The following is a 15,874-nucleotide window of genomic DNA, read 5'->3' as shown; positions in this document are numbered from 1 at the left end:
TTCCCAGAAGAACGGTATATTTCGGACTGCATTGTGCAGAGTGTGAGATTTGGTGGAGGTGGAATTATGGTGTGCAGTTGTTTTTCAGGATTTAGGCTTGGCCAGTGAAATGAACTTTGAATGCTTTAGGATACCAAAACATTTTGGACTATTCCACGCTCCCAACCTTGTGGGAACTGTTTGGAGTGGTCTCCTTCCTTCTCCAACACGACTGTGCACCAGTACACAAAGCAAAGTCCATAAAGACATGGATGACAGAGTCTGGTGTGGATGAACTTGACTGGCCTGCACAGAGTCTTGACCTGAACTCGATAAAGCACCTTTGGGATGAATTACAGCGGAGACTGAGAACCAGGCCTTGTCGACCAACATCAGTGTGTGACCTCACCAATGTGCTTTTGGAAGAATGGTCAAAAATTCCTAGAAATACACTCCTCAACCTTGTGGACAGCCTTCTCAGAGGAGTTGAAACTGTGATAGCTGCAAAAGGTGAACCAACATCTTATTGAACTGGATGTGTTAGGAATGGGATGGCACTTCAGTTCATATGAGTCAAGGCAGGTGGGCAAATACCTTTTGGTAATATAGTGTATGTATGGATATAGATTACTTTGAAAGGCTCAAGAAAAGCTTGACGTAGGCCCAATAAGTTAGTAAGAACTAACATCTTTGCAAATGTACTTTGAAAAGATGCTTTTCTATATTTGTTTTGTATTCTGTAATTTGTGTATCCTCACAAACATTTTTCTATTTATTATTTCTAATTTGATTTGTAACAAATTATTTTCAAGTACTTAAGCATACAAACAAATGAATAAAAGCCAAAAACCAAGCCAAAATAGTTACTAAAATAAGGTTTTGTGTATCATGGGCTGACCATTTCCAGTCAGGCCTCTCTGGAGACATCTATATCAGCCCAAACCCTTGTCACATAAGTTGACTCTCTTGAGTTTCTCATTTCTTTCATCTTTCCAGTTGCCGGAGAAGCAGAAACCTGGATTTAGTCAGCTGCTGTCCCTGCAGGCTGATGGTGACCGTCTCCTGGGTGCCTTGGGGCGCCATCTTTCTGGGGAACATTCCCTGCACAGGGACCCAGTGGCCCCATCTGAGCAACAGGCGCCACCTTCTCGCCTCTTTTGGCCCTTCCACAGCAATGGTAAAGAAAATCCACTCATCAGCAAGGAGACTTCCAACTCCAGGCTTCAGAAAATGGGAAGAACTTCATGGACTTCAGCCAAGGATCTACTAACATCTGTAGATGGTGAGACTGAAGCGTGGTGATCATAGCATACATTGGCGTTGCTTTTGAAGATCCAGTATTCAAAGAAGAAGCTCTTCGTCACTTCTCAAACTGAGTTTGCTTGTCTCTTTTTAAAATAAATAAGTTGGTTAAAATGAGAAAAAGTAGCATGTTGCTTTTGTTTGTTTTTGTATGTGCTTTTTAGACACTTATTATTTTGGTAGTTTATTTAGTCAAATCAAATTTGTTTTAAACTTGTTTTAAAAAATAAAGTAAGCTCAAACTCTTGTTTGTGGTTTAAAAGTTGAGGCCAGTACACACCAGGACGAATATTCGCCAGGCGTTATTCGCCAGGCGTTATTCGCCAGCGTTTTTCGCCACGTTTTTTGTGTTCACACCCAGGCGATTTTCACTGACGATGAACAGAGCAAACATCCAATTTCATTCCCAGACATTAGATGGCGCCTAATGTAAAACAGAAATACTCCTGAACACAAGGTGGCGCTGCGCAACTTTACGCTTCTTAAACTCGCTTTTCACTCAGGAGAAGAGAGCAAGTATTTACGCGCTCGGAATCATACAAAGAAAACATGAATATTTCAAGCACCAGTTGCTCCAACTGGTGCTTGGTTCGGGGATATTTTAGAATGTCCGTCATTATTTCTTCGCGGCAGTGTAGACGCTACTTGGCGTCTATTTTCTTCGCTGGTATATGTGCTCAGAAAGGCAGTTTTGTGTTTGAGCGCCCCCAAGTTGTGTCTTACTGTAATTTCAGAAGCTCCAGACACGTGTGCAAAAGCGCCGTTCTCATTATGGCGCGTCAAACCAAAAAAAAACGAACCCGAGGCGTTTTAAAAAAAATGTTGCTTTTACGCGTGGCGTTTTTCGCGTCGGTGTGCACACTCACATTGGTGCCCTTTGTTTAGTCACGAGGCGTTAAACGTCTGCGAATATCGCGGGCGAAATTCGTCCCGGTGTGTACGGGCCTTTACACCTAAAGACCCACTCCAAAGAAAATTGTGTTTTTATTGTTTTTAACATATCAATGCAAAAAAAAGGTGCGCATGGTTGCTTTGTACCAGCAGTCTCACCCACATCTCAGAGGTGAATTTCTGATAAATTTCAAAAATAGTGATGGTCCACATGGCTGGGACTTGTTGGCACACTGGTCAGGTTTGGGCAGATGACTTTTAGTTTGCAGTTTAATATTTATACAAACTCCTTCAAATAAAGCCTAATCCCAATCCGGAAAAATTGGCTCTTGGTTGGATTTATCCAAAAAAAAAACAACCCAATACATATATTCAGAGAGAGATTAGGCTTTGTGTATGAATGTGGGCCGTTTGAGTTAAATGTGCTGCCAAAAAATTGATTAAAGTAAAGATTCTGTAAAACGATGGACTGCCAGTTGAATTTAGTTTATTGTTCTAGAGGTTTTACTAGGGGGGTAGATTTAGTCCCACTTAAGTCGAAGTTAAAATTAAAAACATTGAAAAATATGATGAAAAATTTTAGATTGTTTATAAAAGTGGTTTTACTTTGTTGCTAATGTAGAAAAACTGTTAAATGTAAAATCCGGAAATTGGGTGGTGCAGAAAGCAGCACAATTTTTGGTTTTGCATGTGAAATGCTGTTAAAAGGTTGTCAGTTAGAGTTCAACCATGGTTGATTCTCTAAATTGTTTAACAATTGAGTGAACTAAATAGCCTTATTGCTTTCTATAAAGATAGCCTCTGGGGCATGGTGGACGGGACATCTGACTTGTTGCTTTATTGTTGGAGAGGCTATTTAAAGTTTGCTGGTTCAAATTCTGTTGATATGAATCTCTTAATGTAAATTATATTTGACTCTTTAACTTAAAGAGTAAATTTTGGACATGACAAAAAGGACATATTTTTCCAAATAAATGTCATCTGACAAAGCGCCAGACTTCTAACTTGATTGTTGGAGATGCTATCCAAAGATTGTTGCTTCAAGTTTTACCAGAGTTAGCTTTTTATAAATAAGTGTAAAAATTGGGTTGTTAGGTCCCATCAAAGATTACAATATTTTTAAGGAAAAGCTTTCGATTCTTTAACCAAGGAGAAAGTAACAACCTAATCCAACAGCAAAAATGTTGGCTTTGTGGCTCAATGAGAGGCATTTTGGACTTCTAGGTTGATTGTTTTCGTTGCTACTCAAACGTAATGTGTTCCTGTTTAAATAGAGCCAAGTGTTTGTTAAAAACATACTTTTATTTCTTATGTAGGGTACATTTTGGAGTTTGCAAAACACTTTACTCAGAGCAGCATATGAACAAACTTCGGGGAGGACCTTTCAATGTCAGTGTTATCTTTGTACAGTGAAGTGAAGCTGTTCTGAAACAAACACCGTTTTGTAATTTCAGCAAACAGCAAGAATATCATTAATAAGAAGCTAAGGTTTGCGTCTTCGTAGATAGATTTTAAAAGGCATTTTGTGGCATGTGGCATTTTTCTGATGATGGAGGAGATATATTAAAAAAATACACTTAAAAGGCATTTCTGAGTATTTCTTTATTCAGATTTTTGAAAATCAGGAGCAGACTAAAAACAAATCCTGTTGGAAAATTCCTGTAGCAGTGACGTATGTGTTACAGTCAGCAGGTCATACGCTTTGTGCGTAGTACTTCCACTGTACGTCTTTGTTTTCCTCGTATGAGCTGGCATCGGACTCAAAACTGTATGGCGGGATAGCTCCAATATTGCTCACCATTTTTGTTGCACAGCAAATGAGGTTGTGAAGGTCTGTAAGCTAGCAGGAAACCGATGGATAACGGAAAGTGGGGCAGCTTACTAAATACAAACAGCCCCGCCTACAACTCAGAGGTGAATTTCTAATTTGCAGCTTCACGGCTGTGAAGTGGACCCCAGTGTTGTCCCAGTCTGGGTGGGCACTGTTGCAATGCTCCCATGGCCAGGCTAGCTCCTGGTATGAAGAGATTCCCAAATACTGTTTCCTCACAGCAGAGCCAAGCCTTACTTGTTTGTTTTTTTGCTTATTTATTTATTTATTTATTTTATTTAAAGTTGCATAGTCATTATTCTTTATACGTGGGGGCCATGGGTCATGTGTTTTAACAGAGGGGAGTGGGAAGGGTTAAGGGTGGGTTGGGTTTTTATTGTAATGTGTGTTTTCCGTTCTTTATGTTAAAGCGCTTCGAGCTGCACAAATGCATGAGAAGCGCTATTTTATAAGTAAAGTTTGATTGATTGATTCTAATGAACGTCTGCCACTGCAAAAAAAAAAAAATGTCCTAGAAAACGACACGGGTCTTTTTGATTTTGGATAAAAACAGCATGATCATAACTAAAAGACCACTGGGAAGAAAACTTACAAAAGATGAACAAAGTGGGACTTTAAAACAAATTTTAAATGACCTTTTTCATTCTTTTTCATTTTTGCCTCTTTTTTTTTCATCTTAGCTTTGCTTAGTTTTCATTCTAGTGAAAGAAATCTCTTGCATAGTCACACCAGATATTTTGAATCCAAAGAAATACAACATAATGAAAGAGGATCAGCAGGACTGATGGCTTTACTAAACCTAGCATTCTCTTTTGTTCCTCCAGAGAGGTTCATCCAGAATGTCCTGAAGAACGCTGGCAGCCAGCACGTGAATGTGGACAATCTGTCACCACAGGACTTGGACCAGCTGTCCCGCCTGATCGCGGACGCCTTGCAGGTGGTTGACCGGGATCAGCAGGCGAGCGGCGCTTTGATCCGGGACAGAGGACCTGGACCAAGAGACCTGGAAGCGGATCCGAATGTGGCAGAGAAAGAGACTGGCAAAGTGGAAAAGAAAGAGAAGTTGCTGGAGAAAGCGCCCACGCCAAAACCACAGGAGAGCGCCACTTTGTCACTGGCAGCACTTCAAGGTAATTTCATAATGATTTATTTTCTGTTCTCTCATAATTAAAATATCGAGCAAATGCCTGAAAGCATACAAACATAATTGTTTTGGGTAAATCAAAAAAAAAAAAAAAAAAAACATCACTCAAATTGCCACAAGAGTGCAACAAGGAAATCAATGGGAAAGTAAACAAGCTTCCTGTGCTGGGTGCACGCCATGCACACTGCTAGTCTTAATGTTTCTCCATCCCCACATTACTTTGTTTAAAATGTTTCCTAAGTAGCTCAGCAGATCATTTAATAGACTTGACAATAATTAAACATTTGGAAAACTGTTGCTTAGAACCTGTAAAAGGTCACACTGGTACGTTTTCTTTAAAGTAAATGAGAAGAGGCTCCTTTAAATCTTTTAAACCAAGAAATCTATTTTCAGAGAAAGAGGATTTACTTTTACCTTGTTTCTGTTTAATTTTTCTTCTTTTTGTCTCTCAGGCTAAACTGTGTATTTGAATTTTTTTCTTCTTCTACCCCCAGAGCATCACACCAAGGAAGAAGAGGCTAATGCCAAGGACAAAGTAAGCAACTGATCTGTGGAAATCTTTTAAAGGAAGAAAGTGAATTTCTGTTTGACATTGGTCTCTTCAACTGTCTCAAACTTTCAGAAAGAGCGTTGTATTCTTTTGAGAAATTCGGACTCACCAAATAGTTTGTTAAAGAAAAGGAATTCATTTTATTTTTTCCCCCCCAAATGTTCTGTGACCCTGTTAGGACAAGAATTTCTAAAAACATAATTTGGTTTTTACTTCACCAAGCTTTTATAAATATGTTGGGGGGAAAAAACATTAATCTTAAGCCGTGCAAATAGTGTATGTAGGTTTCTCTGTTGTTTATCCAGGAAGGATGAAGATGTATTCTGTACATTTTCTTAAAATAAGCTGTTTACAGGTTGTTGTTTTTTTAATTTTGCAGTCAGATTGTCTAGTGAGAGGCAGCAATTGGCTGCTGACCAGAAAAAGGTGCTGATTGGTTGATCTGTTCAGATAAATCTTCATGTCAAAGTTGAGGTTGTAACTTGAGTTACTGTTTGCACAGAAGCTACTAAGAAGACCTGAAGAATATAACTAATGACAGAATGTTACTGCTAGAGTCCAAAACATTTTTACAGTACGTTTTACTTTAAAGTATTTTTACTGCCTCAAAGTTTTTACACCAAGAAAAATTTGTATTGCAAAAACTCCACAATTGGGCTTTGGATTGCACAGTGGTGTGGTGGTTATCCTCAGAGTGAGAGAGGGCCCTTCTCCAAATCCAGTCTGTGGCCTTTCTGTGAGGAGTTTGCATGTCCTCTGCTTCAAAATACTCTTGAATGGAATTGAATGGAATAACTTCAAAGAGGAACCTGAGACAACACTTTCAATGTTCTAAGAACAATTGTCTCCTCTTTCCAGTTTGCAAAAGTAAATTAACCTTAAATAAAACCATGATTCTTATGTTTATACACTAAAAAGTAGCAAAACTGAAAATGTAAAAGTCTAATATCAGGTGAATTTAATGACAAATTTTTATTTTTAAAAGTAATATGCCATTTTGTATAGTTTTTTTCTTCTAAAGTAAGATTTAAAACCAGCTGATCCTCACATTCCATGCTCTTGTTTGTTCACTGCTCTGCTTTTTTCCTTAGCTGTCTTGTGATTTAAAGGTCTTTTCATCATTCTTCATCTTACTGACCCTAAAACTATCTGAAGTGTTAAAAAAATGTGATTTTAAAGTATCAACATATAAAACAAAGTGGATTTTTGGTGAGTGTTTGCTTCTACATTTGGCTCCCAACAAGAAGAGCAATTGCCCCAAAGCCAGGAGCTGAAAAATTGCAGCGTATTATAACCATATCCAGTGGAGACTCCGACAGGCTGGATTTTCTGTGATGTAAAGCAATGTATAGTCTTTTACTGCACAACGCCTACACATTATCAACACAACTCCTTCCTGTTCAGTTTCAGAAGTTTAAAACATAAAATCTTCAACACAAAATATCCCCAAATGTCACTACAAGAATAAAGACGACTTTTGGAAGGGTGGCTAATCACAACAGCAGAGTGGAAGGACATTACAAATGAAAGGATCAAAAATATCTATTTCAAGCAATTATTTTATTGTTCTTATTGGTATTAATATTAAAACACAAGTTGTTTTTGCCGAGTTGGTATTACTAATATAAAGCCAAAACATTTGCTGAAATTCTTGGAAGATAAATATGCTCCTCCAATATATGGAATTTAAGCACAATAAAAGATCAAATATATTCACATACTGAATCTTCACAGCAACAGAAAGGAAATAATTTTTAAATTTCTATACATTCTAATTTTTTTATAATTTCCCATATGGAGTTCAAGAACAAGAGTTTTTTTTTCGTTTTTGTATGTTAGGCGTATTTTGTTTGTTTCTTATTGTTAAAATGGACCATGGCAGTAGATGGGGAGAGTTGGTATAAAGTTGGTACAAGTTTTCCTCATGGCATGCAACCCTATTCATCGGCGTTTATCACGCCTGTGTACTGCTTACTAATTATCTTTTGGTAAATAAGCACAACCACGATGGTTAGATATTTGTAAACCATTTCTCAAACCCCAGTGATGGTTTAGTTATGTTACATTAATGTTCATGTGTGTTTGAGTTTAGTCATCAAGTGTATTTAAGTCCATTTTTTCAAACCAGCCTTCAGTGCTGTGAGTTAGGATCCTAACATGAACTGACTCTTTAAATGTTTATGTTTCCTTGGTGAGTCAACCCTCTTTCCAACGTGGAAGGCATTAATAATGAACTGCATTTTTAAGCCTAAACTTAAACAGTAATCTGTAAATCTTAGAGCAGCCACAGTTTACTACTGGAAAAAAAAAAAACCACAACTGAGCTTAAACAGAGCTGCACTCATGGTAATGGTATAAACATTGTCAAAAAAAATAATTTTCTGTTTTTCTACCATTTTCTGAAGCTTCATTAGACTTAACATAAAAATTTGATCTCTGTCCACATCTTGTCATTGTGTATGGTTACTAAATAAAGTTAACTGAATTCACAATAAAGTCCATAGAATATTAGTTTGTTTGGTTGATTAGGATCAGGAATCAGGGGTGTGTGCAGAGTTTTGTGAATTATGAAAACTCATAAAGTTTGTATATATTCTTCAGTAGAGTACTCATGGGCCTTTTTACACAAATTTTAAACACAGTTTCCATAACAGTAAAGGTGAGACCAACGTGATTATGTGTGAATACAAACAATATTGTTGGCACTAGTGTAAGATCTTTGTTAACTCCAGGCAAATGTGAGCACAGATTTCATCACACATTAGCAACACTAATTCAGAAAGGTCAAAACTGCCACAAATTCATGTACTTTCTGTAATGCTTCCCAGTGGTACCAGACAGTCACAGTCCACGATAGAAAAAGTCTTCTCTCCTGCAAGTCTGCAGATTTTCAGCTTCTATTCAAAAACAATCTTTCTAGTTAATAATTTTTATTTTTGGTAGTTTTTCTTTAAAGGTAAAGGATATTTTGTTACTGCTAATATTCTAATAAAATATCAGAAATTGGTTCAAATTTATTTTACCAATAATATTTTTGGTATTACATTTGCAACTTACATTTTTAAGGGTTCTCCTCATTCCACCTTCTCCTTTTGCATTGTGTCCAGGTTGAAAGCGGCAACCTCCTTACTAAACTCCTCGCCTACCTCGACAAAACCGCACTGACAGATCCCCCTACGGCAAGGAACCGAGATAGTGTCGCTATGGAGACACCTCTGGGTCAGCAGGTTGGCCTGGAAAATGTCCAGAGTCGCACCAGCGAAGCAGGAGTGACGCTGCAGAAGAAAGCTGCCACCCAGTCCATAGAGGAGGTGTCGGAGGTGGAGGGCTGGATCAAGGAGATGGTGCCTCCTCCCGCCTCGCTCGTTTACGAAGAGCCACACAAAAAGACAATGCATGCTTCCGAGCTTCAGCTGGACGTCAAAACCAGCCGAAGGAAGCCGGACAGCGACGTCTTTGGTTACGTCATAACAGATACAGAGTAAGTCCCAAGAGTCCCACATTGACTGTGTGGAGTTTGCATGTTCCCCCCTTGCATGCGTGGGTTCTCTCCGGGGTCTCCGGCTTCCTCCCACCATCCAAAAACATGCTTCATAGGTCAATTGGCAACTCTAAATTGTCCAGAGGTGCGAATGTGAGAGTGAATGGGTGTGTGATTGTGGCCCTGCGATAGATTGGCGCCCTGTCCAGGGTGTCCCCAGGGTGGCCGGGATAGGCTCCGGCAGCCCTGTGACGCCGTAAGGAACCAAATGGAAGAAGATGAATGAAAAAAAAAATGTATTCACTATGGCTATTCCTAAAAAGAGAAGTCAAACATCTAAGAATGTACTAAAAATTTGTATTCCTTTTTTGCAAAAACAAAACAGTTGCAGAAACCAAGATCATAAAGCATCATTTACACGTTCAAGCAACCACTTGTCATTAAGTAAGTAAGTTCGTTTTTAGGCTTTTTCTTACAAAACGTGCAACCAAAGCAAGTTAAAAGTCTAACGAGTTGAACTTTTACCAATCAGCGATTTGGATTTGGTAGTGGCGTATGCATGGCGTCCTTTTCCAAACCGTATGAAAATGAATCATGAAGGAGAATTCATTAATCGCGGTTTGAGCCCATCTGGGCTTATATGACACCAAGTCCTTCATATATCGGATTAGAGCTATGAATAAAAAGGCCTGGAGCAAGATTTGCAGGATTTGCACTTCTTTGACATTTAACTAACTCTAACTGTGAGTAAATACACTAGTATCAGGTAGCGACAGTCCAGTGTGAACACCATATGCTTAAAGTGCCCCCAAGAACTCATGTTCAGCACGTTCTTGAATGTGCATCAAATGCCCGGTGTGAATGTAGCGTAGAAATTCAAAGTTATGTGAAGAAAAAGAAAAATCTAATTGAGCTGCATGGTGCTGCAGTGGTTAGCGTTCAAGTCCCGGCTGGGGGACCTGAAACAGAACATCAATGGGGGACCTTTCTGTGTGGAGTTTGCATGTTCTCCCCTTGCGTGCGTGGGTTTTCTTCGGGGATTCCGGCTTCTTCCCACCGTTCAAAAACATGCTTCATAGATTGAATAGTTACTCTAAATTGTCCGTAGGTTTGAATGTGGATGTGCCTGGGTGTGTGATATGTGCGGCCCTGCGGCACACTGGCGACCTTGTCCAGGGTGTCCCCTGCCTTTGTCCGCAAGTGGCAGGGACAGTCTCCGACAGCCCCGTGACCCCGAAAGGGACAGAACAGATTAGAAGATGAATGAATGTGGAGAAAAATCAGCTCCTGCCAATCACTCTGTTTTTTCCCATTTTATTTCCCTGACATTGTGTGAGTGAGTTTTCAGCACCGTATACTGTTATGTGTTAGCACATCTGCTTTTATTTTCCAGTCTTGGCATTATCTGTCTCAGCGCCGGCATTCTTTCTTCCTGTCATGTGAAGCTGTAAACATCAATAGAGTCGTAAATGTTGTAGAGAATACGTCTGGGATGTTTTGCCGGGAGCTGAACGAGGGAATATTTTTATGAACTCACTTTTTCTGCTACTTCAAGATTAGATCAGCCAGTGCAAGCACATGATCCAAGAGGAAAAGTCTGACTTTATAGCAGCATACTGGAGGTAAAAAATGCAAATCTGAGCAATTTTACCAATAAGTCTACAACAAAAGGACAAACATTTGTATGATAAATTGAAAATCCTTTGTTTCCAAAGCGTTATGTGGCAGTTTCTTAAAAAAAAAGTACATTTTCCTGGTGGTAAATCCTGATTATGTCGAGGTGTCTGTGTCTGCTCCACACCTGAGCAGATGCAGCAGCATCATTTTCTCTGCAGGTCAGGCAGCGTCTGCCTCTCTTTAGGCCTATGGTGGTACATCTATAAAAAATAGGGGGTGTAACGGTATACAGTTGGACTGAACTGTTTCGGTACTGCAATTTCGGTTCGGATCACTTTTGTACTGTTTCATTTTTTCTTTTTGTTTGTTTATTTTTAACCCAAGAATGTATTAACTTTGCGCCGAGGCGGCACTAATATAAACCGAGAGTTTCCGCAGAGACGCTCAATGTTGTCTGCGCTTGCACGCGTTTAGGAAGGAGGGGGGGCAGAGCGTGGCAGCGCAAGAGCGTGTGTGTGTGAGCGCACGTTTAGGGTGTGCTGCTCAGTTCGCCGCGGTTTCCTCTAAAAGAATGGAGACTGGTTCTTTTATTAACCCGCTCTGGAGTCTCTGAGGGTCCGAACGGGGAAGTGAACCCCGAAGGAGGATCCGCCTTCGGCCCTGGAGAGGAGCTCCCCTGCGTTTTCCGACCACGGTCAGAAACCTCATTGCAGGAGGTTCAACAACTATTAGGTGACAGAGGTGACAGTGAGCATGTCAACAGTAACATGTGGACGCAAAAACTGTTTAATTTTATGTGCATTATATGCACTTCCAGTTTTCATTTCCTCTGCAAGCGTTACTCCCTTCAGTGGAATGGTGACTGTTGGCTGTACACAGGTGTTCTCTGAAGAAGGCCCCCGGTTCATCAATGGGGGACCTTTCTGTGTGGAGTTTGCATGTTCTCCCTGTGCATGCATGGGTTCTCTCCAGGATCTCCAGCTTCCTCCCACCAAAAACATGCTTCCTAGGTTAATTGGCAACTCTAAATTGTCCATAGGTGTGACTGTGAGTGTGATAGTGAATGGGTGTGTGATTGTGGACATTCTACCCTGCGACAGACTGGCGACCTGTCCAGGGCATCCCCTGCCTTCACCCACAAGTGGCCGGGATAGGCTCTGGCAGCCCCGTGACCCCGAAAGGGAAAAACAGAATAGAAAATGAATGAATGAATATTGTTCTGCATAATGCACATACCATACACGTTTGTGCTATTCGGGGTGTGTCTTCTTTTAAGTCCACACTTCCCTCCCTACTGTATTAATGCTTTCCTCTCCTGCGTCCTCTTTACTGAAGTCACACAACAAAACATTAGGTGCACTGCACCATAGGGCGCTCCATACAATTTGGAGAAAATTTAAGACTTTTAAGTAGTCGGAAAATACAGTACATACAAAATATGATAAGAGCAAAGAGGCGAAGAACTGCATGCTTATTGACCGAGAGCCTCATGCGGCTCAAGAGGCTGTGTTAGCCACCCCTGCTCCAGAGGCTTTAAGTTATACACAAACCTTGTAAAATTTTGCTACCCCTAAACAACACAAGCAGAAATTGTTGCAGTGAGTCCAGACATACACAAAGACTAATTTTCAAACTGATGAGTGACATGAAACCCGGAATGATCCAGATGGAGGCGTTGATGTCAGCAAGGAGGTGGGGGGAGTCATATTTTGGACCGGAATCATAGGGAGAGAGCTGGTTGGCCCCTTTAGGGTACCTAAAGGTGTGAAAATGACATCTGAAAAGTAGGTGGAGTTTCTGACTGACCACATTCTTTCAAGATCAACCCTTTTGTAGTCAAACTGTGAAGAGTTGTAGTCGTGGACAGAACTATAATCTACCAGTGAGTCACTTAGATAGCTTTGCTGTTGCCGTTTTTCTTGTTTTTCCTGAGGCACATTTTTCTAAAGCAGTACATCCATGGATTTACACCTGAAGGAATGGATGTTTCTGATGGAAGAGGAAACTGTCCTTCCTCTGTTGCTAAAACCCTCTGGCTTTTTCATGAGCGCCATCAAAAATCCAGTCTTGAGGCACTCTTCAGGCATCTACAGAGCAGCACATCGGTGCATCGGTCTCTGCTGGGACTTCTGACACTTCTCAGGAGGTGCTCTGACATGGAGCCAGACTTCTCTCTCTCTTTTTTTTCTTCGTGCCTTCTTTATTTGTGTTTCATACATTCTAAAAAATTCACTACAGGGATTGAAATGTTAACATTTTTGGTGATGCCATGAAATTGAACACAGTTTGTCACTGATCAACTGAAAAGTTTGATCAAAGTCAGTCAAAACTCCTAAAGAATTCCATCAAAAGCCACAATTGCTCTAACTTGAATCTACGCTCAGTTCTATGGCTCTTTAGCCTGTGTGTCAGCACAGTGCAGTCGACTGCCTTCATAAAAAGTCTATGTAAATAAGCGAATATACATGTTTTACAACTCTCGCGTCCACACGCCATTTTGCAAATTTTTGAGTCCATTTTCAGGCTCTACATACAAAAAGAGCAGCGATTGTGCGTATGTGAAAAGTTACTCCAGTTCAACTTTACCAATCAGGGATTTAGTATTGAGGTATGGGCATCACAGTCTTTTTTTCAAAATTCTGGAATCCCAACTGTTTGAAAAATAATCACGGATGAGAAATGAATACTCGGGGTTTGTGTCCGGCCAGAATTATATTTAACCAAGTCTTTCATATTTTGGAATAGGCCTGTGAAAGAAAAAGCCTGGAACAAGATTCATGAGATTTGCACCACTCCAATATTTTGGGCGAACCGAGTACATGCGCTGGTGCCAGGTAGCGATAGTCCAGTATTAATATCGTATGCTAAAAGCGCTTTCAGGAACCCATGTTCAGGGTGTTCTTGAACGCTCCACATATGCCTGCTGTGAACGTAGCGTGAGTACTTGGCTTACAAACCATTACTACTTTTTGTTTTTGAGATATTTTGTCCTTAAAGCCTGTTGTTGGAGGGAAACAAAAGTATGTTTGCAGCATCCAGCCTCACCTCACAAACGATGGCACCAAAAATGTATGAAATTGCATTAAAAAGTGTTAAAACTAACTAAAGGATTCCTTCTCCTTAATTTCTGAAACAATTTATAAATAAAATGTGAGGATTAAAAGCCAAAAAAGCCTTTAATTATGAAATAGTTTGATTCTTTGGCTGTGTTCAAGGCTCTCCATTTTGTTCAATCCTCTTTGGTGCCTACATTTCACTTATGCTTATGCTGCTCACCTCTGATGGATACACTGGAACATTGCAGCCTCTGTGTTGTTGCTGTTTGTCATTAAACTCCAGATGAGTTTACGAGGGTAATGGCTCCACATTCATCAACGCTCCTGTGCACGAGGACAGATCCTGCTGTTAAAGCTGTCATATCTGCAAGGGATCGTGATGCAACATATTGTGTGCTACAGAGCTGGTGTAAAAACTGCTGTGAGGTCTCCATTTCAGCTATCAGCACTCAGCATCTGCAGGCAGGAGGACTGATCTCTGGTGTCAGATGTGAGGCAGCTGCTCAGTGTGATGGAAAGCTGACTCATCCTTATAGATACTCCGAACTGATGCTGCTGGTGGCTCTCCAGGCTCAGAAAACACAAAATCACCAGCTGAACTATCTCGGGTTTTGTCGAAACTCTGATACATTCAATTTAAGGGAAAATTCTTTTTTTTGTTTTTTTTTTTCAGCAAACGGTTAATGGCAGAATTCTTTACATTTAAATGCTGGAAAAAGAGTGAAATCTATATGTTTTTGACTTTTTGATTTTCTTTTTTTTTAATCATAAAATTCCAAATATTCTGTTTGTTGCCACAACATAAAAAAGGTGAATGCTAAACCAAAAGCTTTTCAGCAAGTTATTTGAGTAAAACTGAGAAAAATACTTAATATATAGTTTTCTGAAAACATTTATTAACAGTGTATGTTGGTGTATGTGGTATCACCAGAGAAATTAATAATCTAGAATAGGGAAATGTAAAAGTTCATAACTCATCAAATATATCTTAAAACGACAGATGCATTTATTACCATAAATAATTTCCTAAAGTCCCACTCCGACCATCTTTTAAACTACTCTGGAGTTTCTGCAGAGTGGCAGGAGTTCCTTAGAAATCCACCTCTGTGCTGTGGGCAGGAACCATTGTTGCGGAGTCAGCCTGACCCCACTTCCCACCATCCATCTGTTTACACTCTCCCCCTAACTTAGTGTCCCACACCTCCAACCTAACATTACTGGTGCAACAAAAATGGCGAGAAGTATCGGAGCTGTCAAGTTTTGAGCCACATCCCAGCTCAGACAAGAAAAAACAAAGACGTACATAGATTTAGATGTTACAAGTGGATGCATCAACATGGGGCAGAACAGGGAGCTAGTTTCACAAAAAAATAAAATAAAGAAATATTCAGAAATGCAATTTTTTGCTTAACTTTATGTATTTTTTCTCTATCATTAGATGCTTCAAGAAGATGTTCAAAAACACAATATCGGAGTGCGTTTTTAAATAAACATTAAATTCCCTTCCTGTCCTCTGCATCAGTCATCAGCAGCAGTATTCTGTAAACATTGAGACATTGTGCGACCTGGCGGTGTTTAAAGGCGTCTGCTCTGTGCAGGAATTCAGCAAAAAGGCTAAGGGGAGGTCAGGCGAGATTGCAGCAGAGAGGAACCAATTAGTTTGGAGTGAAGATATTCAGTTTTAATCATAGCTTTTCCAGTGCACAGAGACTGACCCACATTGAACACCCTTGTGCACCATTCCAGACATTTCTACATTACCAGTCAGTTTGTTATGCTTTTGTGTCATTGAGAGCAAGGGGCATGCTGTCCATCTGTGGCCCTCCTGACCTTCTCAGTGTTCAGCTCAGCACTTCAGTCCCACTTCCTCACACTGTTCTGACCCCAGCTTGAAGCTTTCTTGAAAATACAACTTTTTTTTCCAAATCATTTCCTTTTTCTCCATGACAGTATCTCTTATAGATCTGTTCTCTGCTGCTCCATACCTAACATGTAAAAAAACAAAAGTTTGTTGTTGGAAACG

General features: G+C 40.0%; 1 protein-coding gene across 3 annotated transcripts in view; it reads left to right on the top strand.

Moving 5' to 3' along the window:
- The window catches only part of LOC101175682 (receptor-type tyrosine-protein phosphatase N2), a 383,081-nt gene that overhangs the window by 60,722 nt on the left and 306,485 nt on the right, over positions 1-15,874 (top strand). For all 3 annotated transcript variants that reach the window (XM_023965497.2, XM_078934368.1, XM_023965498.2), the window contains 4 exons: positions 976-1,261; positions 4,828-5,133; positions 5,642-5,682; positions 8,805-9,178. In XM_023965497.2, coding sequence (XP_023821265.1) covers positions 976-1,261; positions 4,828-5,133; positions 5,642-5,682; positions 8,805-9,178 — 1,007 coding nt within the window. The remainder of the gene's footprint in view (positions 1-975; positions 1,262-4,827; positions 5,134-5,641; positions 5,683-8,804; positions 9,179-15,874) is intronic.

Source organism: Oryzias latipes, chromosome 17 (assembly GCF_053564925.1).
Source record: "Oryzias latipes strain Hd-rR chromosome 17, Olatipes_Hd-rR_3.1".
Lineage (NCBI taxonomy): Eukaryota > Metazoa > Chordata > Actinopteri > Beloniformes > Adrianichthyidae > Oryzias > Oryzias latipes.
This window is presented reverse-complemented; position numbering and strand designations above follow the sequence as displayed.